This window comes from Bidens hawaiensis, unplaced genomic scaffold (assembly GCF_021521415.1).
Source record: "Bidens hawaiensis isolate Kalapana, Puna unplaced genomic scaffold, B.hawaiensis_p1.1 tig00054003_1, whole genome shotgun sequence".
NCBI lineage: Eukaryota > Viridiplantae > Streptophyta > Magnoliopsida > Asterales > Asteraceae > Bidens > Bidens hawaiensis.
The window spans coordinates 35,301-61,091 of NW_027506281.1; the positions used below are offsets into that span (position 1 = coordinate 35,301).

Genomic DNA, 25,791 nt, shown 5'->3' on the forward strand with positions numbered 1-25,791 from the left:
AACTATGGAAATCGAGCACACTTAGGCATCCGAGCAAGCCTAAACTTAGTCAAGCAAGGTATTTTGCTCTTCGAGCAAAGTTATCTTTTGGAATTTTTCTTAAGTGTAAGTTCGAGCAAACTACACTTCATCAAGCAAGGTTGTTCTTCAAGTCAGGCAAGGTTTGTTTCAGAGCAAACTCTTGACTGTACCAAGCTAAAACAAAGTATTTTGGTGGATCGAGAAATGTTTATTCGTAATAAACAGCTTGTTCTAACTAATTCTTATTACTTGATGAAGAAATTATTTAAGGACTTCTAACGAGCAAGGTTCAACCTCAAGCAAGCTACAGTGTCACCAGCACCCTTGGTTTTGTTCAAATAAGTTAAGTAACAAAAGGTTGAAGGGATCTCTGAAGAACAAGTTTGCTCGTAGGAAATATATCGAGCAAAGTTTGATATTATCAGGAAGATTGAAGTCTTCTTGATGAATATCTTCTAAGGAAAATATTCTAAGTAAAGCTTACTCGGAGAACTGTTCCTGAGCAAACTTAATGGTTATCAGGTCTGCTCGACAAAGACAAAAGATGCAAAGCTTACTCAAAGACCTGTTACACTTAGTAACTTTTGTAATAGGTTTGAATATGTTTAGTATCAATCATTAGGTTTTCTAGAAGGAATGTCAGGTGTCAGGGTAGGCCTGTAAAAGGAAACTTTAGGGTACGCCTATGACAACAACGGACACTGAACAAATATTGTGATTTGACGGCTGTCTTTATCCTGTACGGAAAGCTGCCATAAATCCATACATTCCACCTAGAAACCCTAATCGATTTTCATTGTATCCTACATAATATTAATGGAAATATTTTGAGTTACTTTGTGTGTTTGTTACTTTTCTGTCCATTGAGCAATACTAAGAGTATTATTGATTATGCTTTTAATATTCTTTGGTTTTTCACAAAAACAGTTAGTCGTAACCTTCTTGTCGAGACGTTTGTATGAGTTGCTATAGTGAGTAAGTGAGCGATTAAGTGAGATATACGGGACCGACAGTTTCATCTGCTTTATAAGAAAAAATCAAATAACTGTAGATCGAAACCTAATTGATCGGATCCGAATAAAAACAGAACGATCTCATCTGATGCTAAAAACAGATACAACAATATCAATTTAATAAATTCTACATCAATTTTATGTGGATCTAAACCGAAACCTTAATCAAGATCTGCTTTATACAAATTGACATCGAAACTAAAATAACCAAAAGGATAGCGTATGATTGTATAGAGGTAGGGTACCCACAAGACCCAAATACCCTTAAGTACTACCCGCGGGTCAGTTGAGGGTCCCTCACGAAGCACCTGTGGGACATACGGATCACCCACCTAACCGTCTGAGGAAGAAACACCTACATGACGCATGCGGAAGCATCCTAGCAACCTCAAGAGTCATCCGCAAGACGGGGCACCCGTTCGCGAAAAAGGACCAATAGGCAATGCCTCGGGACAGCTGTCACTAGCTAATTACATTCTAGAAGACTTACCAAGATACTTTCTTGGGTAATACGCGATCTCTCGGCCAACCAACGGAGGACACCTGGCAAGGCCGTTATAACCGTGCACATGGCCATGAGTTATTCATCAACCTATCCCATGATGTGTGTCCAGGTTGTTATACATGCACATGCAACGTATAACTGAACCCATCATATGAGGACACGTGTCCAGGTGGTTACGAGGGCATCTCCCAAAAGGGACAGCTGGCCCAATCACCTTCCTACATCCTTCGGCTATAAATACCCTCTTAATCTCCTTGAGGTAGGCATTCACTCCCACTGTACTCTTTCTATTTCACTTAAGTACTTTATCTTCGTCGGAATTGTACTTATTCTCACGTCGGATGGTGGTTACGGGAAGACCCCCCCCCCCTCTTATCCTTCGTGTAACGAGCTCACGGTGTCTGTTTTGCAGGTTCCAGTCACTAGAATTTGGGAAATTAGGCTTATATCGTACTGGTTGTTATCCGTATCCTACCCTGTAGACACATTGGATCTAAAACCCGTCAAGGGGAGCAGATCCGTGTTTCTTCATTGGCGCCATCCGTGCTTGTGTTAGAACAGCTATAATTTTGTGTGTTTGGTTCGATTATACAATATGAGTTTAAATCCTGAAGGGCCGACGGGAACCAATGCTCTTACTTCACGTGTTACTGGTACAGAAATACTTGAAGGCCTTACTTCGAGTATTTTTGCACGTACCACCGCTCCTGTTTCAAGAACTATTGCGGTCACACCGGGAGGTTTTACTCTCGAACGGGTTACAACACCAGTTGGACCGACTCCTACTGATTTGGGTCGGGTCAGGCACAAGGAACAAATTTGGGTGACCTTGGGCGAATTATGAAGGGGACTCGTCGAACTTAGTCAGAATTCGATCTTGAAGATGATTCTGCTGATTCGGATCCGGTGAGAATTCATCGTCATAATTCCAGATCTAGGGGACCATTGTCCCCATAAGAATGGCTCCGCATTCAACAAAAGAAAATGGCAGCCGAATATGAACGTAGAGTACGGAATAAGTGTTTTCATGCCCGTACGTTGACTTTTGAAGAATCTCCCAGATCTCTCTCCCCTCCACCAACGGTGAGAGGAAGTCATATCCATTATAGTCAAACAGAACAAGAGTTGGGTGAGGTTCGGAGGTTACGTCCTCGTCCTCGCATAGACATGTGGATGCCATCTTATGTCGACGAATTTGATAGTCACGAATCAACTTGTTACCCGGGAAGTCATAGTTTTTACACTGGCGACGGCAAATTACGTTCGCGGGAGGAGGTTAGCCGTCCGCGAGACGAAATCCGTCATACTCAATACCACAGCGATGCGGAAGAGGATTTCACCAAACCGTATCGCCCAGCAGCTTTTGCTGAGAAATCAAAGTTCATATCTCGCATCGCAACCGCACCCTTCCCAGTCAATGCCAAAATACCTACATCGGTAGGCAAATACAACGGAATGACTGATCCAAGTGATCATCTCCAGAACTTTGTGGTAGTTGGCGGTGTTTGTGGGTGGACGCTCCCTTATTGGTGTCACATGTTCGCATTAACACTAACATGGGCAGCGCGTGAATGGTTTGAAAAACTCCCGGATGGTCAGATTTCTAGTTGGGATGATTTGGTGAAGAAATTTTCCCAACAATTCAGTCAACAAAAGAAACATACCCGAGACCAGTCTGAAATTTTGGACGTTATCCGCCGAGATAACGAATTCGTGGAGGACTTCATTACCATGTTCAACGATGACAGTCTGACTATTGGTGGGAATAGTGAGGACATGCTTCGCGGAGCCTTCCGCAAGAATGTCAGGTGCGATGCGTTAATACGAACATTAACTGGCAGAGATGGGATACCAAAAGAATGGGATACTATTATGACAACAGCAAAGTTATATGCCATAACTGAAAAAATTTGGGTTAAAATAGTTCAAAGTAAAAGTTGAAGGTGGAATTTCAAAAACCACGACCAAACAAACAAGCTAAAGGAACGATCTGGTCCAGGCTCCAGCCGAATGCGGAAACACCAAAGCCATTTGACGCACGATCTTTGATAGGCAATAAAAACAAACAAAATTCGTCAATTCGGTTCTCTAACAGCTGGACACCATTGTCAAAAACTCCCTTAGAAATCCTCACAACTGAGAAATTGAACTTCCGCAAACCCCAGCCACTTACAAGGCGATCTTTCCTGGACGCCAAGAAACATTGCTCGTTTCACAATGACATCGGGCACAACACGAACGAATGTGTGGCTTTAAAGAATGAAATTGAAGCAGCTATGAAGTCTGGAAAACTTGAACATTTAGTCAAAAGTACAAAACATGGGACTGATAAGGCTCCCGCGCGAGATAATCAGAGCCCACCAAAAAAACAAGTCAAGGACTTGAATGTTCATATGATTCAAGGCGGGTATAAAAATAGGGGGGAAAGAAGAGAGTTGGAGGATGAAGAATGGAGAAACGAGCCTGTGATATTTCCAAGAATTAAAGGCGGACCATGTAACAAGAATCCCTTGATTATCACTGCTCTCTTTGGTCACTACAGATCACAGTACGTTTTCTTCGACACTGGTAGTACATCCGACATCATGTACGAACAATGCTTCGAACAGCTGTATGAGGAAGACAAAGAAAGGTTGAAACCAATCCATGCTCCCGTTTCTGGTTATGGAGGAGGGATAATGCACCCGCGAGGGGTAATATCATTCCCGGTCACTCTAAGTGACGGGATCCATTCAAGAACAGAGGAAGTTGAATTCTTAGTCCTACCAGCAACTTCCAAACATGACATTATCTTGGGACGGGAGGCAATTGGTGATTTCAACGCTCATCCATCCACAGTCCATGGTGCGGTCGGAGTACCAACCCGCATCGGCGTAGCTATCATCCAAGTTAATCGACGCTGCTTTGCAATGGAAAGCTCAAAACCCAGCAAGGTCCCAAAGCAAACTCAGAGGACCGAGCCAGAAAAGTGGGTTTTGAATAAAAAGTTCCCCGATCAGATAGTTGTGATCGGACCTGCTATCTTTGAGATAGTAAGAACCTTCTTAAAGCAACTGTTGACCAAGAATATGGATATTTTCGCTTGGCAAACGGCGGACATAACTGGTGTCCCGCGGAGCATTGCGGAACACAAGCTGAGGATAAACCCGGTGTTTACGCCAATTGTTCAGAAGAAGCGAAAAATAGGACCAGAACAAACGAAAGCCATGAATGAGCAAGTGCAAGATCTTCTTCACGCCGGTATAATCCGAGAAATCAAATACCAGACGTGGGTGGCTAATCCGGTCATTTTTCCAAAGAGTAATGGAACATGGCGGATGTGTATTGATTTTAAGGACTTAAACAAAGCCTGCCCAAAAGATTTTTATCCATTACCAGTGATGATCTCAAGGTAGATGTTGTGGCTCCGTTCAAATTCAAATGTTTCCTCGATGCTTACAAGGGCTATCACCAAATTCGCATGGCGCTAGGTGATGAAGACAAAACAGCATTCCGGACCGATCAAGGCACTTTCTGTTATAAAATGATGCCTTTTGGACTAAAGAACGTGGGTGCCACATATCAACGGTTGATGGACCAAGCGTTTAAGAATCAGATTGGTCGGAACCTAGAAGTATACATGGATGACTTGGTGATTAAAAGCATTGAGGAAGATCAGATGTTGAGAGATATTGAAGAAACTTTTGAGACCTTGAGAGGTATCAACATGAAGTTAAACCCGGTTAAATGTTCCTTTGGGATGGAGGAAGGAAAATTTCTTGCTGTTATTGTTACGGGTGCGGGCTTTAAAGCTAACCCGGATAAGGTCCAGGCAGTGGCCCGCATGCCTTCTCCCTCATCCCTCAAAGAAGTACAGACTCTCAATGGAAGATTGGTAGCATTGAATAGGTTTTTGGCGAACCATGCAGCCAAATCTATCCATTCGTTTCAACATTAAGGAATTATCTCAAAAAGGCACAATTCAAGTGGACCGCGGAGGTTGAACAAGCATTCTTAAAAGTTAAGAAGTTCTTAATGGAGTTGCCTACTTTGACAGCACCGTATGCGGGTGAACCTTTGACATTGTAGTTATCTGCTTCTGATATCGCCATCGGAGCCGTACTACTGACAGACATAAAGAATGTTCAAACTCCAATTTACTATGTCAGTAGGACGTTATCAGACCCGGAGACCAGATATTAGATGCTTGAAAAACTAGTCTTGGCACTGGTTTATGCTGCTCGGCGTCTCCGCAGGTATTTTCAAGGTCATCCCATCAACGTATTAACAGGATACAAGCTCAAGAACGTCCTGAGTAAACCGGAATTGTCTGGACGATTGGCAAAGTGGGCCATTGAGTTGGTTGAACATGCGATCGAATATAAACCTAGACCAACAATCAAGGGACAGGTGCTTGCCGACTTCGTTACCGAGGTTCCGCCACACAAAGAGAAAGAATGTTTCATTGAGCAACAACCCCAAACACCTCCGGAACAAGGACAAGTCTGGTCGTTGTTCACGGACGGAGCCTCAAGCAGAGAGGGGTCTGGCGCAGGCCTCAGGCTAGTCAACCCCGAAGGCCATGAATTTACATACGCCATAAAATTAGACTTCAAAAGTACTAATAACGAGGCGGAATATGAGGCTTTCCTGGCAGGCTTGAGGATAGCCTAAAAGCTCGGGGTAAAACATTTGGAAGCACGGGTGGACTCCATGCTTATTGCGGGGCAGATTAATGGAAATTATGAAGCAAAAAACGACGTTATGGCTTCTTATCTCTCGCAAGCAAAGGACCTAATTCGTCAATTCTCCTCCTTCAACGTTATTCACATCAAAAGGAGTGAGAACAAGTCTGCGGACGCCCTTAGCAAATTAGCTTCGACAAATTTCGAACACGTTGCTAAAGATATTCGCGTTGAAGTCCTGGACCACCCGTCTGTTCCACAAAATCAAGTTTTGGTAATACAAACGGGCGTCGAATCATGGATGACACCGATTAAGGCCTATTTATCATCCGGGGTCCTTCCAGCAAAAAAATCTGAGGCCCATAATATAAAACACAAAGCCTTGAATTACCAATTGAATGATGGTACTTTATACCGGAGATCGTTCTTAGGGCCGCTGCAGCGATGTGTAGACGCGGAAGACGCGAATTACTTAATCCGAGAAGCTCACAGGGCATTTGTGGCTTACATGGGGGCCCTAGGATGACGGTTGCAAAGATCATGAACGCGGAATACTACTGGCCCGACATGCATTTAGACGCTATGCAAGAAATCAGAAAATGTGATTCTTGCCAGCGCCATGCCCCCAATACCCTGCGTCCAAAAAATGAACTGATCCCGGTAACATCTGCTTGACCGTTCCAGAAATGGGCTATCGACATTATGGGGCCTTTCCCAGAAGCCCCTGGATGAGTCAAATTTTTAATTGTAGCCATTGATTACTTCACCAAGTGGGTCAAAGCCAAACCGGTCGCATCAATAACGGCATCAAGTGTTAAGAAGTTATTTGCCGGTTTGGCCTTCCGCAGGAACTGGTAAGTGATAATGGGACCCAGTTTGCGGATAGCGGATTACATGAATGGCTGAAAGAACTTCAAGTTGTTCAAAATTTCACATCTGTAGCCCATCCGCAAGCGAACGATCAGGTTGAACGAACCAGCCGAACAATTAAGGCAGGGATCAAGCAAGGTTAGGAACTAAACGGACAGGCTGGGTTGATGAGTTGCCCCATGTACTTTGGGCCTTCCGCACCCAAAAGAATCCAGCAATTCTGAAACGCCTTTTAGTTTAACCTATGGCACTGAGGCCATGATCCCAGCCGAAATTGGGATTCCATCCGCAAGAGTTTTGATGATCGATGATAATGATCACAAACTCCGGATGAATCTTGACCTCCTTGAAGAGAGGAGAGAACTGGCATCGATCCGCGAGAATAATTATAAACGCCAATTATAGAAATATTATAACTCGCGGGTCCAGAAATGTGAGTTCGATGCGGGAGACTTTGTCTCCCGCAACAATGAAGCTTCCGGACAAGAACCTCAGGGCAAGTTGGCTCCAACTTGGGAGGGACCTTACAAAGTCAAAAAAGTGTTATCCAAATGTGCCTACAAGTTAAAAAAATTGGACGGAACTGAAATTCCTCGAACATGGAATGGGGCCCAACTAAGAAGTGTTATATATAGTGCGTTTCTCCTTTTTGGCATGCGTGCCCAAGTAGAATAGCAAGAATTATGTAATTTCGTTTTTGTAATTTGGCTTATGCCTGATCTATGGAAATTTATTTTAGTCTCATATAAATAAGTGTTGCTATGCAATCTTTTATTGACAAACAAGAAGATCCTACAAACACTTATATTATGAAGAATAAGACAAAGTGTACCGGATAAAATAAACTTCTTATTATTGATCAAAAGAGATTACAAAGGAAGGATGATTACAAGAAAGATAAATTTACATCTACGGGGCGGCATCTTCGCCTTCCGCATTATTATTATTATTCGCCTTATCTTGATCTTCTTCATCTTCCTCAACAAGTCCAAGGAGGTCCTTCAGCTAATCTATGTTGTCCTCCTCATCCGCAAGCTTGGATATCTGCTCCGCAAGAGAAAACTTTAAAGAATCAAAAGTTTTCGTCTTCTGGATAAGTACGGCAACAGTATCTTGGCCGTGCAAGATATATTCTTCCAGAAGTATGCCCTCTGAGGCAAATTTATAACCTTCCTCGAAGCCCATCTAACGGCCAGCTTGTTGGACGCCTTCAAAAGAATGGCGACACAGTTCGTTACTATCCCGGACATCGGCGATAGCCTGTTGAAATAATTAAATATAAGTAACTGTGAGTAATTTGATTTCTTACAAAAAATAAGACAAGTGCCTTGGGAACTCCTTCCGCCAACAACCACTTCTTGTCCGCCTTAGCTCGGACAAGTTCCATTTATTAGCTCATCTCGTTCGTCCAATTGCTTTTGGAGAACGCTCTACGCTTCCTCAGCAGCAAGACGGTTAACCTTCTCAACCTCCAAAGCTTGATAGTTCTCTCTAGCTTCATTCAGAGCTCCGAGGCTTCTTTATTGGCTTCAAGCAAGCTAATTTCAAGGTCATCCCGCTCTTCGTTCATCGCCAGCCAGTCACGGCATATCTTTTGGTTAGTGGAGATAGTATTCTCCAAGTGATGAGGATGGTGGAGACGGAGGCAATGGTGCAGTTGAACTCCTTAGACCTGAAACATCTTCAGAAAAGTCTTTAAGGCTTACTATAAAATGACAATCATACGTTAGACATATGTTTGACTTATACTCATTGACAAATTTAAGGAACAATGAAAATCACCTAAAGAAATATCTCCGGAATCGAGTTGATGAAGGCGTGATTCCAAATTGACAAGTTTGGCCTTTTTTGACTTCTTGGAAGGAGCAGCCTTGGTGGGTCGAACTTTACGTTTACCAGCGGCTTTAGAAGCACCCGCACCAATGGCTTGAGGCTCCCCCTCGACATTAGCATCACCAACCATTCGGTGATCACCCTCATCACCCATCGACGGATTGGTGGTGGCCTTCGATTCTTGTTTACGGGTTAGACCTACAATTGAACGTGATGGATTAGTAGTAGAGATGGGCAAAAAAACCGGTTGGTGAACCGGTTCAACGGTTTAAACTGAAAACCGGTTTTTACAAAAACCGGTTAGAACCGGTTAGTAACCGCCGGTTCGTATATCGGTTACAAGTTCTAGAGAAAAAACCGGTTACTGAACCGGTTATGGAAAAAACCGGTTAATTTTAAAACCGGTTATTATGAAAAAAACCGGTTATTAACCGGTTATTTTAAAAAAAAAACCGGTTAATTAAAAAAACCGGTTATTAACCGGTTCTAACCGGTTAGACCGGTCCGAGTTTTGCACCAAAAAAACCGGTTAATAAACCGGTCCGGTTATTTAAAAACCGGTTTTTTTCCAGGCCAAGAAAAACCGGTCCGGTTATTAACCGAACCGGTTTTTTTTAAAAAACCGATTTGTGCACCTCTAATTAGTAGCACCAACTGTTAACCCTCCTTCGCAGCGTACGACTCCTCACTGGACGAAAGAAGTACTATCACTACGCTGGAAGTAGCAGCAGTAATGGGTCGGGGTTGTGAAATGCCCTCACCTTTCAAGACGAACTCCTCACCTTTGGCATACATTGCCTCAGAAACCACAGGTTCCGGGCTAAGTGTGGTGGAGAAGAGGAAATTATTACAAGTACGCTCCAAGATGGGCGCGTCCTTTTGGTCCAAGAGGGTACTGAAGACTGAACCTTCACCTATATGAGAAGGAAATAAAGTTAGGAGTGAGGGGGGATATCAAGAATAAAAGCTACTAACACACTTGCGTTTGTCCGAATTCTCATAATAAGGCTCCAAATTGGGGAACGGCCATAGCCGACTCATCTTCGGATTTACCATCGCCCCCTCGTGAATGGGAAGCATGGGCTTCGGTGTCTTGGTTAAAGTAATGAACCACTGATGATCCTCATAATCAACGGCGGGGACTTCCGGTGGCGCATATTCCGGTTTACGACGAGCCATTGTGAACGGAATAACGTCCTCCCGAATCCAAAAGAACTTTGATTTCCATCCGTGTATGCTACGGATCCATTCAAAGCCAATAGGTCCCTTCCCGGTGGTGGCAAAACCATACCAACAATCACGAAAAGTCATCTTGTAAAACACGGCAAACATGCCAACAGATGGTTCGAATTATGGGCTTGACAACAAAACTCGAAAAGTCGAATTCATAACATCCCAAAAGGATGAATCTGGGATATATGGATCCCATATGTTGTCAAGATGGATCGGACAAATCTTGTCACAGGCAGCCGAAATTTCCCCATCGTGAAATGGTCCAAGTATACGACCATCTTCTTTGCCGGCGGAGCAGTGGCAATCGCACCATCTGCCGGACGTTCAGCCTCCCATGCCGGTGCTAGACCGTACACATTCCTTACATCATCAAAGTCCTTCTCTTTAAGATTACATCCAACTTTGTGAATGGCAGGAGGATTCTTCTTATCACCCGCCATTAAAATTATGATTTGAGTGGAGAAATCAAAAGATAAAGTAGAAGAGTTTGAGATCTGTTGTTGAAAGAAAAGTTGGAAAGCGATAAGAATGGATTGAGGATCACGAATGACTTATTTATACTCATCGCAATAAATGCGACCGTCTGACTGTCAGAAGAAAGAGAAAATGCGAACCGTTGGATGATGACACTTCAGGCGGGAGCTTCGAAAAAGTGTGAACAGGCTGTCAAAAGGTGTTATACACGTCGTGTCAGTTGTCCATTAAAGTTCCTCTTTCCGCCACGTCATTAAAATCATCCAGCTTGCACAATTTCAAAATTCAAAAATATCTTGCAAAGATGTTCTCTCACAAAGCATGAAGTTTCTTTCCATTAATTTAAAAAAAAGACGATTACAAAATATGGAGAAACAATTACAAAGTCCTAACAATCTACGCCTATTCTATGGATCCGAAGCTGGTATGTCTTCCGGAGCTTTTTGTGAAGTATCCTTAGACGAGGCATCCTCAGATTCATCATCTAAATAGATCCTTAGTTGTCGCACGCCATCATTGGCGGACGCGAACTCCGGGAGCATATTCTTTAAAGGAAAGACTAGGTCGTCATACTCCTTAATTCGCGTGTCATATTCTTGTTTAACATCAAGGCCATTAAGCGGATGACTCTCAAAGGTTTGACCAGATTGAGCATACTCCATCCCTTCATTGAAACCTTTCGCGCGGTCGGCCTGAGCGGAAGTAGTCATTAAGTTCACAAAGCAGTCAATAAGCTCAGTGCTTCCCTTAATATGCCGGATGACCTGACAAAAGGATAAATGACATGTATTAGCATCATAAACATAAAGTATATAATAAACAACATATGAGGGAAACTCACAGAGTCAATCCCTCGGTTGAGGAACCATTGTCGATCCCGCTCGGCATGCTCCGCCCTGCTTCGAAGCTCTTGTAACTCATTGGTTACTTCGGAGGCACGAGTCTCTGCGTCCGAGCGAGATTGCAGAAAGGAGTCATAAGCAGACTGCATTTCAGTAGCAGTTTTTTCCTTAAGCTCAGACTGCTTCCTCTGTAGCTTCAATTTTGCCTCGAGCTCCCAGATCCGGTTGTCTTGGCGGGTCACCTGGCTTTCCAGAGCCGAATTGGCTTCTTGGGCCCGCTCCAAGTCATCCTTTTTCTTTTGAATTTCAGCCCGGGCAACCTCAAGAACTGCATTTTGCCTTTCAAAGGCTTCCTTCCATTGTTGAGCAGCAGCGGAATTCCGATCTTTTTCTTTTTTAAGGGCAGCCTCGGCATCGGGTTATTTCCACCTCGCTGTTGTGCGATGCTCCTCAGCCTCTTTCTTCGCAGTCTCGACGGCTCGAGAAGCTTCACCTAGTTTCCCGCCCAAGGTACGCCATTCGCGTAAGATTTCTTAGCTACAGGCCAAACTGTAAGCCAAGGAAAAAGACAAGACGGTGTGAAGATCATAGCGGGAACGGTCACGCTAGTGCGCCATTTCTGCAGGCAACACGCAGTGTTTGACAAAGCTCATACAGGTCCTGGGGTCAGAAAACTGAGACCCATTGATAATGTCCCAAGGCGGGACGAACAGATTGAAGTCATCCCCTAGATTCGCCTCCCTGTAATAGCGCGAACTTGAAGCTTCAAGTCGAACGGGGATCGAGGAGGACTGTTGATGGGCACTCTGCGTTGAACCTCCTCCAACCTCATGGACAGATTGTCCAAACTGAAATTCTCCTCCTACACCTATAGGCAGAGGAGATGAAGTGAAAAGAGGTTGAGGAGAAGATCGAGGAGGGGATTCTTGGGTCCTAAAACCAGCTTCATCCACGGCTGGGTTATTTTCCTCATAACCGGTGGCTCCCCCAGCCTGAAAAAGATAGTCCAAAGACTCATTTACTTCCGGTTGAAGATTGGACCCCTCCACATTTGTCTCAGTGGGAGGGGTAGAAGGCTTGTCTTCTGTCTCCTTCTCTGGAGGAGGAGATGGCTGTTTCTCAAACGCGGGAATCGGTGTTGGTAGCCTTTCAGATACATCATCTCCAACAATCGACGGATCAGCACAAAGAAAACCTCACTTAACTACATATTAAAATAGTAAAGTATAGAAAGTAAAACTCATACCAGTCACAGTCTTCATGCGTTCCGCAAGGCTGGATTGCGGCTTCTTAGGATGGCGAGTTCGCTGCTTCTTAGCCACTGGCTCTTCTTTGGTATCCGCAGCACTCACGCCCGCGTCGCTGGCCTGAGAAGACTCAAATGATCTATTTTGTGCTAGCTCTGCCAACAGGTGCAAGACAGATGAAATTTCAGAAGCATCATAAGAGTTTTCCTCCTCTTGAGTTGAGGAATCATCACTCGACGATAGAATGACGATTACCCCATCGGAGGTAAGCACATTAAGAGGAGGGGGATTCAAGACATACGCACCTGTTTCGAAGGTTGCGTCCGAAACAATCGGTTTGGCACGCACCTTCACTGGAAATAGGAAATTGCCCTTGGACTTTTCAAGAACAGGTTTGTCACCCGCGTCACAAATACTCTTTCGCACGCAACCCCTATCGTCAAACAAAGCATTCAACATGGGTCCTGGACCTGTAGAGGAAACATAAAAAGTCAGACATAAAATCCCAAAATAAAAGATGAAAGAAAGAAGGCAACTCACGATTATCCAAGCCAATAAAAACGGGCTCCATATACGGAGTTGGCCATAAACGGCTCATCCCTGCCCAAACAAGGGCTTCCTCAGGTAGTGCCCGCATTGGTGTTGGCTCAGGCACAAGGATGCGGAACCACTCTTGATCTTTATGAGAAGCCGTGGTAACATTTGGGAGTGCTTCGGTGACAGGACGTCGGACCATAGCTTTTGGGACTACGTCCTCAGATATCCAAAAAAGTTTTCTCCGCCAGTCCTTGGAGCCTTTCTCGACTTGATAACCGATACCCCTGTCGGCTAATCCCTGACATGTGAACCAACCATCACGGTTGGCAATGCGGTAGAAAACAGGAAACCGATCAACTCGAGGTAACATTCCATGTGCAGTACATACGAATTCGTAATGATGAATTCGCATGACGGCACGGGGATGCAACTGGGATAAATGGATCCCATATGCACTCAACACCTTCATTAAAAATTTCGTCATGGGAAAACGGAAATTCCCATAGACGAAGAAGTCAGAATAAACAGCCATCTTGCCGGGAGGGGGAAAGCTGGCTATAGATCCGGCAGAGGGGAACTGTAACACCCCGACCAAAGGCGGCGGAACATGCCGGGGTGCAACGTGATTGGACAAATACACAAGACACTATTTAAAGTGACAATATTTATTCAACTCATTTTATTTCAACAAATCAATAACAACACATCTCGTTCATATAAACAAATAGCATTCATATCGTTCGTTTTATTAATACCCTAATAGTCTTGGTAACGTTTTCCGTCAAGCACTCGAGTCAACAAAAGTCAAACCTGTAAAATTTTATAAAATAAAGTTTGTCAACACAAAGGTTGGTGAGCAATTCATAAGTTTGAGCATATAAGTATATAGTAATAAAAAGCCACAAAACTTGTATACGAAATGATAAATAAAAGCAACAACTTGGATAAAATAGATATCGCTAATAGTTTTACATTAGCGACACCTAGTTATAAGGGGATGCTAAATAGTCTAGGATTTTATTGACAATTGCTAAACACATTAGCACCACCTAGCTACAAGGGGTTGCCAAGTAGTCTAGGATTTAATAGTCATCGTTAATTGCATTACGATAACGACACCTTGCCATGAGGGGTTGCCAAATGGTCTAGGATTTATAGTTCCACCATCCAAAAGCGATAAACACATAGGAACATAAGCATAGAACACCAAATTGAGCAATTATTCAAGTAAGGTATACAATCACGTTTGTGGGTTTAAGATTCAAGTAGATAAAGCATTTAGTTTGATAGGTATGAAATGTCACCCCAAAACGAAAGATGGAAAAAAGGGGTATGAAAGTACTCACCTCGATTGATGAACCGAGAAATAAATAGATAAATAAATGAAGCTCGAATGGTAAACGAACAGATCCGACTTGAAACGATAAACACCTTAGCTAAAATAAACAATGTAATATATATTAATGAACTTGAAACCATAATGAAACTATATTGGAAACATTGAGTGAGAAGGTTCGGTTGTAAATCGGGTTACCGGTTAGTTTGTTAATGATTAGGGACTCGTACTTAATTGGTAATTTAAAAATAAATGATATTATTAATAATAAGGATAGTTATGATAATAATAACTTTAGAACATGTTATATATATTAGATATATAAGATAATGGTGAATATAATATATAATAATACTACAAATTGAGAATTATTGTTAAAACTAATAGTAGTAGTAGTAATAATAAATATAATAATTATTACTTTCTTGTTGAATATGTTATTAATAGATTTATAAGTTTTAATAATAATTATTATTATTATCATACTAATTATATGTGTCATATTAGTAATAACTAATACTTATAACATTTTAATAATAGTAGTATTAGTGATAAAAAGATATAACTCGAGTGACAATGATGTTAAACGACAACTAGGCCCGACATGGGTTTCGGTTCGATAAAACAAATGGGTAATATTTACAATTTTAGGTTTTAATAATATTCCTTAATAATCATAGTAATAAAGATAATAATGATCATAATAATGACAATATATTATTATGAAAATAATGATAATAGTAATAGTTTTGTTAAAAAGGTGATAATAATAATAATAATAACAATAATAATAATAATGATAATAATCTTGTTAATAATAATAATTATCTTGTTAATAATAATAATAGTAGTAATGAATACATATAATAACAAGTTAAACAAAATAATAATAATAATAATAATAATCTTTATATCGTAATGTTAGTATTAATAGTAATACAATTTTGTTAAATATAAAAATAACACCGGAACCGGTCTAGGATTAGACTCGAACCCGAGACCTCTAGTTTAATAATTAACGTACAAACCAAAACAAAAACAAGATGACGATTGTTAATTAAACCCGTAAGAACTTAATATATCTATTACCCGACTACTCATCTTTTCCCCAAATCAAACCAATTCCATACCAAACCAACTCGTTTCAACGTATATAACCAAATATATAAAACCGGTTATTAACTAACTTAAATCCGATAATCGATATATGAAGTTTAATAACACCAACACCCAAATCATATACCTTTTTCGTGTTCACGAGTCGTGGCTCGATACCGAGAATGAACCGAGCCGAAATCCACCGGAGATGAGAGAGACGGAGAGAGAGAGCAGAGAGAGAGAGACAGCGCGAGAGAGATAGAGAGAGAAACAACCGGGGGTACGGCGGCCGGCTTTCCGGTCGTCGGAAAAACATGACAGAGGGGGAGTGGCTGCCGGAAACGCGAGGGATGGAAGGGGAGTTGTGGTGGTCGGAGGTGTTCACCGGAAAAACAGGAGGAAGAAGATGGAGATGGAGCTCGTCGCCGGAGATCCGGGGTCGCCGGAAAAATGGCAGGAGGTGGGGTGGCGAGGTTGGTGGTGGTGGCTGTGGGATTTCGGAGGAGCCGAGAGTGAATGAGGGTTGTGGGTGTGTTCGGAGGTGGTTGCGGGTGATCAAAAGTTATTTACAAAATGTTTAATAATGTATTGATTAGTTTTCATATATATTTACCATTATTGTTTAGTAATAAATATTTACTTTAGCTTTTGACTACTTGTGATAAAAGGTATCATTATGACAACTGTAATATATTGTTTACCATTATTGTTTAGTAATAAATATTTACTTTAGCTTTTGACTACTTGTGATATGTTAAAAAGTATCATTATGACAACTGTAATGTATTGTTCACTACCCAAAAAAAAAAGATCAACCAACTGCTGAATTAAACACATATAAAGGCTTATGCAGCATACCACCGCAATACATAATGAAGTACATGTAGCTACAACAATAATAATAACCATAGTTATACTCCCACCATCATATCATCCTTCTTTGATACACATAAATAAATAGAAATTAGAAAAATGTTAGTTTAGTAATTGTAAATGAAATTAGTTTTCTAAAATTTGATTTCTTGCATTAGCGACCCTTTGCTTTATGCAGTGAAACCCATAACCAACAATTGGCAGCAATCATGAACATGCTGAAAAGAAAACAAATAATAATAATATTAATATAAAATATGGTCATCAAAACCTTAATTGCTGCCACTCTTTTCACATAGAGCTCGGGATCACCATAGATAATTATCATTCAGTTTGTAAATAATACAATTCTTTTAGCATTAAGGTTCTGCATTAACCCAAACTAAAAACACAAGTTTTTTATGATATAGTAAATCCTACGTGAGCTTTTTAAGCAACACTTATGTGTGAAATGTTAAATACATAGTAAAGATAAAAACTAACTTGCTTTTAAAGATCTACTAATCTTCAAACAAACTCCTAGGTATGAAGACACTTTGATTTCCTTGTCGATAATTTTATTCAAAGACTGCCCATGTCATTATCGTCCTTTACACATTATCCTTGCATTGATGACATGTGACAATACATCACGCCAACCGGTGAACCTGCATACACATACAAATATTTATCAATGAACAATAAAGAATTGTCAAAATGGAATGTTTTCTAGTTCATAATAACTATCAGTTGATTCCACCAAACTACATGTGTGAAAAAAATATATTTCCATTAGAGAATATTAATTAACTAAAGAGATCAATAATACTACTTCGTTAAACCAAGAAGTTGACTCATCTACTATTATGTCTCTTTGTCACCACCTCCAACATGTTAATTAACACAATTATAACTTCATCCTTGTCGTTGTTTCCGTTCTTTATCTGTACAAAACAAAAACCATTAATTAGTTTGAGAAGTTATAAAAGTGCTTTGAAATTGTTTGAAAGGAAGTAATATCTTTCTAAAACCTTAATAATTTGACAAAGAACACACATCACATTTCTCTAGTGATAAACACCGAAAGCATCAAACAAATAATGACATCGAATAAACCGTGGATAATAAAGTTTCAGGTTTTAATTTAGAAGAAATGGTAAGATAAAAAATAGAGCTAAACATTAAATTGCAATTGACTTCTTAATATTGTGAACATGTATTAATCACATTAAAAATTCATCATATAATTGAGTATGCTTTGAGCCCTGAAGAAACACTAAGTGACCCGAGGCAGATTACAGATAATCTGGGGGTTAAGTAATGTTTCCCACGAGGATGAGGTCCAGCAGAGAAGGTTGTTCTTCAGGTGACCTGCAAAACAGACACCGAAGCTCGTCACTGAGAAGGGGGGGTTCCTCCTTGTGACCACCCTCCGGCGTAAGAATCAGACTAGATTGCTCTGAATATAAGTGTATATTAAGAGATTGCTAGATAAGATAACGAGATATCAGATGATGTCCTTACCATTCCAAGGAGTTGGAGTATTTATAGCCGAAGGTAGGTTTCCTAGAAGGTACAGCCGGCAGAATAGTATTCCTGTTCTACCAACAGTGGGCTACGCACAAGCCATGCTGGTTGGTGGATAGGCTGCGGCCGACAGTGACAAGGTCGGCTGTATACTGTTCCTTTACTGCCGGCTATGCACTGTTCCACCAACTGTAGGCTGCGCACGTCCCACAGTAAGGGTTGGTGAGTAGGCAGCGGCTAATAGTGACAAACAGTACTAGAGGGTGCACCTCCTCGTACTGTTGTCGGTGAGCTGTCACCCTGTGATTGGTTCATGGGTGTCTGGCCAGATCGTCTGTTTTGCCCATACCTTGGTAGGTATAGTACAAAAGATCTTCCAGAAGCATACGGACTGGCTCATTTGGGCGGGAGTATTCCCGCCTTGCTCATTCCTTCAGGTGACTACTGAAGTAGCAAGAGTTAGTGCCTTGTGCGTGTAGCCTTGCTATCAGTGCGGGTAGCCTTCCCTGATGGCTTGTATCCGCAGCTGCAGGGACAGGCGGAGTACTTCACCATTGGGAGGCTTTTCCTGCGGGAACAGCTTGCGTACTGCACGTAAGGACGTCACGTCTCTGAGCATGGTGGGTCCTGCAGATCCAGTTGGTTTCTGCGCAGACGTCTCTCTTCAAGGTGAGTCCTGCGGGTCCAACTGGGCTCTGCTGGGACCTACCTCTTCAAGTCCCCCCAGTCCAATGTTCTTCTCATGAATGTTTAATAAAGTGAGGTGAACTTTTGGACTTAAGCAAAGGGTTTTGAAAAGGGTTTAGTTTTAAGGTTTTCCATGGGGATTCTTCCCGCGGAAGTCCTAATGTCACTTGCAGAAATTCCCGACTTTCCTGCTTGATCTTTGGGTATGATGCGGGTAGGTCTGTAACCTCCTTGAAAGTCAGGAGCGTTGAGTCCCACTTGTGTGGATTCTCCATGAGGTTTTGGTAGTTTTGAACATAGTGATCAATTATGTTAAAACCACCAATTCTATCTTGGATCTTCAAACAATGTAGTTCTCGACGTTCCCGCTATGCGGGGATGTTATTCCCGTTTCCGCAAGCGTGGCCCAGAAGATCCTTCCTGGTTTGAATTCCCTGCAGAGTGCTAAGTATGTGAAGGGTTTTGCCTTGACACTGTACCCGCACTCGTCTTACGGTTACTTCCAAGGTATTCCTGGCGTCAATTCCCTACGGGTGCTAAGTATGTGAAGGATTTTGCCTTGACACTGTACCCGCACCTGTCTTACAGTTACTTGGTTGCCAAGGTAAGGGGTATTTTCCCGCTTACTTTTGAATCTTTTTTTTTTTTTTTTTTTTTTGAAATTTTTGAAATTCGAAGAGTTGGTGAAAGGATAAGAACAGTCCAAACTGCTGAAACGTCGTGCGACGGTTTCTTCTGACTGTGTCAGGACGTGCAGGAAGTTATGGTGACGTGACAGTACCTGGTCATTCCAGACGCTTTTTCAGGCGCGTGGGCGCGATTTTTCGGGCGCGTGGCCGCGAAATTAACGGTACGCGTCCTTTCAACAGCTGTTGCCAGCTTGCTTTTTGCCACGTGTCATAGTTTCATTGCACCTTCGATTTCTCTCTCTTCCGCATTAAATTCATCGCATTAATTGCGATTAGTATATAAAGGGGGAGAGGGTTCTTTGTAATCCACACTTTCACTTCTCTCTTCATCTTCAAAACGATTTCCGGTGAATACTCATCTTTTCAGTCGAGCATTCTCTTAAAATCGTTTTCTTCTTTCGTATCTGCAAGATGTCGTCTCACGATCTTGAGGCTACAGCCCAGGAGGCTGGGGTGTACGCCGATGACAAGAGTACTGCTGGCGAATGCCAGTGTGCTCTGCCTGTCGATCTATATCAGTACATCGTCAGGAAGTTCATGCTCGAGTCTCTCGAGCCTGAGTTTCCTGAACCCCATCAGACGGTGTATGATGCTCCCAGAGGCAAGATCGGGGTATATGCTGCATTCTTTGTCTATGGGAATCTTAGGTTCCCATTGACAAAGTTTGTGTACCGTGTCCTAGAGAGGCACGGTGTACACCTGACCGAGGTGCACCCGATGGCGATCGCGAAGATTCGCCACTTCGAGTGGGTGTGCCGGATTCTGGGCATTGAGCCCTTCGTCGACCGCCTGATGACCTTCTACTCTTGGAGGTGCATCCAGGGGTGGTATACGCTGATAACCCGAATCAAGGGTTTGAATATTTGCGCAACCGAGCGCAGTCTTCGTTCGTGGAAGCGGGAGTTCTTCTACATCTCCGCTCGCGCCATCCCCCTTGCCATGAAATTTAAGAATGGGCAAGCTCTCCCAAGCCTTCACGCCTCCAACTACCAGGAGGCGGAATGGTTCTCGAAGATATCCCGAGTCCAATCTCCGGTTTACCGGTTTGCGGAGTCCGGGATGGTGATGCTCGGGATGAGCCGGGTGTGGAAAGATGCGGATGCGCGAAAGATCCCGATCGTCCTCGAATACGGTTTGAACTCTGTTCCTTACGGTATGCTCTGTTTCTTTTTGTTGATTTAGAATCTCTTCTAACTTATTTCCTGTTTATTTCAGAGGGGAACGACTTGCAGTCGCTCCTGTATCCGCGGGAGGCTGACAGTCCCGCTCGGATGGGTACTCGCGCTCTAGACGAGAACGAGTTGCCCATCCTAGAACAAACGGCGGATCGGTTCGTGGAGGTCTACCCGCTAGGCCACGAGATCCTGAGCGCCAGGCGGCCAGGTAAGGTGTTATTCAACCCTCGACCCCTCAATGCTGAAACCTCTGCTGGCATTCCTCTAATCTTATGTTCTGATGAGGAATCCGCAGATGGTCCTCCGTTGGTGCGGAAGAAGAAGGCTGCCGGCGGGAAGGGGAAGGAGAAGGTGGCCTCCACTGCCGATCCGGTGCCTCGGTCTGACTCAGAGGCCGAGAGCGAGGAGGTGGCGGGGAACCCCGGTGGTGATAAGACCACCGCTCCGGAGGCTGCGACGACTCCTTCAGGTATGCAGGCGAAGGCCGCCGCGGTGGTGGCCTCCACTCCTTCCCATCTACCTGACCTCTTGCATGGGGCTTCTCGCCAACCTCTGCCTCCTTCAGGTATGCAGGCGGTGATGCCCAGGATGACAACGGTGAGCGGCGTGAAGAGGCCGGCTCCATCGGGTTCATCCCCGCCTGTCCGCACTTTTAGGCTCAAGAAAACCCGTAAGTACAAACTTTATTTTTAACTTCATAGCTTTCCATCATTAATACTTTTCTTTGTGCAGGCGTGGATGTTGATGCATTCCAGGGTGGAGCGGGGAGGAGTACCCCCCCGCCCATGACGGTAGGCTTGGTCAGCCTACCTGAGGCGACGACCCAGGCGGCTGTGCCTGCTTCCGCTGGTTCAGTTGCTCATTCTATTGAGCCAACTGTTCCAGCTGTGATGACATCACCGCCGGCTGTCAGTGCCATTTTTACCGCATCTTTCACTGAGCCGGCGGTTACTTTTGCTGCGGATTCCGCAGCGGCGACCGCGGCGGCCTTCACCATGCCTCCTCCGTCATCGGCAACGACGGCCGATCCTTCAGGTATGCATGGGGCTTCTCGCCAACCTCTGCCTCCTTCCCATCTACCTGACCTCTTGGACGGATTTCCCTTGGGTTCAGGTGATGGGTTTGGCGGCTATCGGCCTGTTATTGACCCTACAGGTGCGTAGGGTTCTTTTGGCCTATTTTTTTTTTTTTATATATCATCTTTTCCTAACTGCTTTTTGTTTTTTGCAGTGTAGGATTCCAATGAAGTGTATGTTCCTCGATGGAACATCCGCCGAGGAACAACCCTTCGCACACCTGTGGAGTGCGTGGAGTGGGCTCGTCACGCAGCTCCCAGTGGTGCGTTGGGGCAAGCCATGGCTAGCTACCAGGAGGGTAGGCTAACCAATGAGCTTCGGGTTCTCCTGGCCCGGATGCAGCCGCGCGTCGAGCTGCTTTGTCGTGAAAACGACAAGTTAAAAGCAGCTCGCATTCAAGAAGTAGCTCAGGCGCGGGCTGTCCGGGAGGAGAATAGGAGGCTCTCCGCCGCGGCTGCGGAGAAGAAGAAGGCGTTCAAGGCCCTTGAAGTTGAGGTTCAGGCCCGTCTCGAGGCCCGTTCCAAGGCTGCCCAAGCTGTTAACGAACAGCTTCGGCTGGCTAAGGAAACTGCTAGGAACGCAACTGAAAGGGCCACCAAGGCTGAAGCTGTTGCTGAGCCTCTACGCCTCGAGAATGAGGAACTTAAAGCTAAATTAGAGGCGCTCCAACAGGCTCATGATGCCTTGGCGATGGAGGACGCGAAGAAGCTCCAAGAGATCCTGGACCAGAGGGGCGTGCTTGACCACACTAAGCGGAAGCTAAAGGGCGTCGAAGAGGCTGCTGCAAAGGAAGTGTTGCTTGCCAACCTCAATAAAAGTGAAGCCGAACGCGCCTGTACCCAAGCTCAAGCCGCCCTCCAAGAAGCTCTGGTTGCCAAGGAATGGCTTCCTCGAGAAGCGTTGTCTCAGGTAAGCTTTTCATGTCTTTACGCTTTTCTTTGTAAATAGAAAAGGTTTTGATACTTGTATTTTTTTTTTTTGTAGGTTGTGCATCGGGTCTTCACGGAGACGTCTTATGACGATGCTATGAGCACAGCCCTCAACGCTTCTCATAAGGATAGGGAAAAGGCCGGCTTCCTGCTTGGTCTAGGGTTTGTTGAGAAAGGCATCCCGCCTTCCAACTTCCCTTTGTATGATGTGGATACTGAAGCTGTTTATGACCAAGCAGTGAATCAGTATGCTGCCTTCCCGCATCCGGTGGTGGAGAAGGTAAACGAAGTCGCTGCTGCTGATGATGGGCTAACTATCCTTAAAGCTTTCCTTGAACCGCCACGCTCTGCTGATGGTGCGGGTCCAAGTGGAAGTGGTCCTGAAGCATGATCCTGAAGATCCCTTTCCACCATTAGCGTAGATTTTTGCTTTTGTATAGCTTCTTTTGTATGCGGGTATGCACCCAGCAATCTTTGTAATATTTGAATTTGATGGAATAAAGATTGTGTTAATTCTTTGCCTTGTTTATTTTACGCATGTTTTGATCTAACTTAGCAATTTCTTTAGTACTTAGATAAGTTAACTTTTTAACGTGGCAAATTATAAGTTTGTTTCGCTTCCTCTTTCATGATTGTGCGGGTATGCGTCACTTACACATAGGATGGCTTAACTTTACTTATATCTGACCTGCGTGGAAGTTTTCCTCATCTTTTCCTTTGAAATTTTCTAAGTGTTCAGAATAAGTTAACCTTTGGACGTGGTAGATAATAGGTTGAAGTTTTGCCTCCTTGTTCGTGATTGTGCGGGTAAGACCGTCACTTGCACTTACAAGGATGGCTAAACTTTACTTATATCTGACCTGCGTGGAGGTTTTCCTTAAAACTTGAAATTTTTACCGTTGTGTTTATGCGGGTTTTGCCGCCTTCCACACGTAACGACTTACTTCTTCCCCTATTTATGCGGTGAATACCGGCACATCAGTGTGGGAAGTTCATAAGTATAAAGGTAAGGCTATCAACACATTGTGAAAGGAGAATCATTTCCATTAGAAGTGGCTCTAGACCTTTACAAGTTTGGAATTGATCTACATATAACATTTGCGTAATTGAGCTCCATTCCATGTTCTTGGGATGGGAGTGCCATCGAGCCTTTCGAGCCGGTATGCGCCCTTTCCCATAACTTCTTTGATAATGTATGGCCCTTCCCAGACCGGGGCCAGCTTTCCTGGGCGTTCTTGGTTCGAAGCCTCGTTGTTACGCAGTATGTAGTCTCCTACATTGAAGTTGCAGAGTTTTACCCGCATGTTGTAGTACTTTTGCATTTGTCGCTTGTAGTTCTCTTCACGCACTGCGGCTAAGTCTCTGCGTTCCTCGGTTAGCATAAGGTCTAACCGTCTTTCCGCATCATTGTCTTCTGGCTGAATCAAGACCCTTGGTGAGGGTAAACCAATTTCGACCGGGACCATGGCTTCAGTGCCATAAGTGAGACTGAACGGGGTTTCTCCCGTACTGGCCTTCTTCAGCGTTCTGTTTGCCCAAAGGACGTGCGGAAGCTCGTCCACCCAGCCAGATCTGTGTTCCAAGAGTCTTTTCTTTATGCCTTCGACGATGCTCTTATTTGCTCTTTCCACCTCACCATTACCTTGCGGGTGTGCCACTGAGGTAAAGGTGTGGGTGATTTGAAGTTCTTTCAGCCACTGTTGTAGCTTCTTGTCAGCAAAGTTGGTGTCGTTATCGCTCACCAAATTCTGTGGAAGTCCAAAACGACAAATAATAAATTCCCAAATAAATTTTTTGATATGTTTCGCGGTTGTTTGGGCTAAGGGTTTTGCTTCTATCCACTTGGTGAAGTAGTCGATGGCTACCACTAGGAACTGAACATTTCCTGCTGCTGTAGGAAATGGGCCTGTCACATCGATGGCCCACTTCTGAAATGGCCATGAAGAGGTGACTGGAACAAGTTCATTCTTCGGGCGGTGCGTGTTGGGTGCGTAGAGCTGACAAGACCTGCATTTTCTAATGTATGCCAGCGCATCCGTATGCATCCCCGGCCAAAAGTATCCCGCGTTGTTTAGCTTTGCTACAACAGCGCGTGGACCTGCGTGTACTCCACAGATGCCTTCATGTACTTCCCTTAGGATGTAGTCAGCATCTTGGTTGTCCACGCATCTTAAGAGTGGGCCAAGAAAGTTACGTCTGTAAAGGATGTCATCGATGAGTTGATAATTCAATGCTTTACAGCGTAGTTTTCTTGCCTGTGTTTTTGACTCTGGTAGCGTACCTACCGCGAGGTATTTTATTATTGGTGTCATCCATGTTTCTGTGCCGGTTTGGATGACACAAATTTCCTTGTGCGGGACCGAAGGTGCCTCGAGGAGTTCAATGCGGATGTCCTTTCCCAAGTGGGTGAAGGCTAATGATGCAAGCTTGCTTAACGCATCCGTAGATTTGTTTTCACTACGCTTGACGTGTATGACTTTGCAGTCGTTGAAATCGCGCATAAGGGTTTTTGCTTGTGCGAGGTACAGGGCCATTGTGTCGTTCACAGCCGTGTACGTCCCGTTGATTTGATTGGCTACTAACATGGAATCCACGTGGGCTTCCAAGTGTTTCTCTCCCATCTTACGCGCAATTCTCAGCCCAGCCAAGAATGCCTCATACTCGGCTTCGTTATTCGTACTTGGAAAATCCAGTCGAATAGCGTAAGTGTATTCTTGGCCTGCTGGGTTGGTTAGTTTCAGCCCCGCGCCTGAACCCTCGTTACTGGCTGCTCCATCAGTGTAGAGTCACCAGACATCATTGATGTCTTGTGCTGGAGAGGGTTGAGCCTCTTCCTGGCACTCTTTTTCCCGCGATGCAGGCACTTCCGCAATAAAGTCGGCCAAAACCTGGCCTTTTATGGCTGGTCTTGGCTTATACTTTATCGCGTACTCCCCCAACTCAATTGCCCATTTGGCTAGGCGTCCCGATAACTCGGGTTTGCCTAGAACGTTTGCAAGTTTGAAGTTGGAGAGAATGGTGATTGGGTAACCCTGGAAATATCGTCTTAACCTGCGTGAAGCGTGTATAAGTGCTAAGACTAATTTTTCGAGGGTAGAGTACCGGGTTTCTACGTCTGTTAGGATACGGCTGACATAATAGATTGGCATCTGGATGCCTTTTCGCTCTACTAGCAGGACTGCC

At 43.8% G+C, this 25,791-nt stretch overlaps 2 protein-coding genes across 2 annotated transcripts; both read left to right on the top strand.

Moving 5' to 3' along the window:
• Positions 1 to 3,815: 3,815 nt before the first annotated feature.
• On the top strand, positions 3,816 to 4,934 carry LOC143617345 (uncharacterized). The gene has a single exon (XM_077089937.1). It carries the CDS (start codon positions 3,816 to 3,818, stop codon positions 4,932 to 4,934), a length of 1,119 nt encoding a protein of 372 aa, XP_076946052.1.
• Positions 4,935 to 6,231: 1,297 nt separating this feature from the next.
• LOC143617346 (uncharacterized) lies at positions 6,232 to 6,729 on the top strand. The gene has a single exon (XM_077089938.1). The coding sequence runs from the start codon at positions 6,232 to 6,234 to the stop codon at positions 6,727 to 6,729; it is 498 nt and encodes a 165-aa protein (XP_076946053.1).
• Positions 6,730 to 25,791: the final 19,062 nt, after the last annotated feature.